We start from the raw sequence: 1489 nt of genomic DNA on the forward strand, positions 1-1489 counted from the left end.
CTTTTGAGATTCAATATTTATCAATTCAAATTGAATTAAAAAAAAGTAGAGGTATCTGTTTCTGGCCATGCCTAAAATTTTAGAGGCTATATGTATGTGAAGGATAACTTAAGTTTGAATTGACCAACTGTTTTCAAATTTATCACAATGTTTATAACCATAATATAAAGGTCAAGTTCCTTGTTCCATGTACAGCTTTTGAGTGAGGCCAGCGGGGCATCTGTGTCTTTCAGACACATTCTTCTTTTATTTGTAAATAGATCACTTTTATTACTTATTTTTGATTTACAAATTATTTTAGGTGATGGAAGGATGGACAGTCCTGGCCATTGTGCCCAGTACTGCACCTACACATTTATGGAGATGGATACCAAAAAGATTTTATGCATAGTGACCATGGACAAACGGATGACTGATAGAAAAAGTACAAATCTGGAGAAGGCCTGTTTCCTGAAAGGTTTACAGTTTCTATTAGGAAGAGGAATGAAGATAGCCGAAATAGTTACTGATGCCCATGTCCAAGTTGAAGCATTAATGAGTAAGTCATATAACAATTTCTTATATGTGCATTAGTTATAATAAAATAAAGAAATGAATTGGTAAAAGATTTTTCACCAGGAGTAATAACAATGTTCCTTTTGTCAATATATTGCACTAAGTGTATACACAGTAACACTACAACAGCAGCATTAAGTTAAAAAAACAGTACATTAATAAATATCAGGTTTCAGTTGAGAACCCACTCTTTCTATGGTTAAGATTGTGTTTGCTCTATATCTTGAGAACCATTATAATTTCAAAGTTTATACTTGACATGTATATGAACCAACAAGTACAACTTGGTCAAAGGTCAAGGTCAAAAACTAAGGTTACAGTTGAGAATCCTACGTCCTTGGGTAGGTTATTTACAGCGGGGCCACAGGGATGGCTTCCATCTCCATGATATCTAGTTAATATTGAAACTCTGTAAAGTCATGTATGTATTTCTATTAGTCTTTTAAGTCCAAAAGGTAATCTTTATTTAGACCTCTGCTTATTCATACAAGGAATGTAGTCATATACATGTACCATTCAATCACTGTGTTAACATATTTGTCACACTAGTTCATTTTATAGACATATGCTGAGAAGACTATGTTCAGTGTACTTTGTGGATATTAACTGTTTGATTATATTTAATCTTCTTTCAGGGAGAGAATTTCCAAATATCAAACATTCCTTTGATATTTGGCATGGGGCCAAAAATCTAGGAAAGAAGGTCATAAAGGTAGGTTTCATAGGAACAATTTAATTCATGATGTCTGTAGGTCCATCCACATATTTATCTAATTGGAAACTCCTTAACCAGTGAATGAAGTTTGAAAAGAAACCTTCAGGGAATCATTATTAATTCAATGCATGATGCCATTTTGATTTTTGATTGCATCAGGGTTTTGTTTTTCTACAAATGAGAAGCTATTTCAATTCCAATTTTGTGTTGTATTAATTT

The 1489-nt window shown here is 32.8% G+C and overlaps 1 protein-coding gene across 1 annotated transcript; it reads left to right on the plus strand.

Annotated features, from left to right (window-relative positions):
* Positions 1–284: 284 nt before the first annotated feature.
* Positions 285–1267, plus strand: LOC110440829 (the record flags this gene model as incomplete). The annotated part of the gene is made up of 2 exons (XM_021483958.1): positions 285–538; positions 1191–1267. Coding segments are annotated over exons 1-2 (303 nt in total), but the record flags the coding sequence as incomplete, so codon positions are not given.
* Between the last annotated feature and the right edge of the window lie 222 nt (positions 1268–1489).

Source organism: Mizuhopecten yessoensis, unplaced genomic scaffold (assembly GCF_002113885.1).
Source record: "Mizuhopecten yessoensis strain PY_sf001 unplaced genomic scaffold, ASM211388v2 scaffold711235, whole genome shotgun sequence".
NCBI classification, from domain to species: domain Eukaryota; kingdom Metazoa; phylum Mollusca; class Bivalvia; order Pectinida; family Pectinidae; genus Mizuhopecten; species Mizuhopecten yessoensis.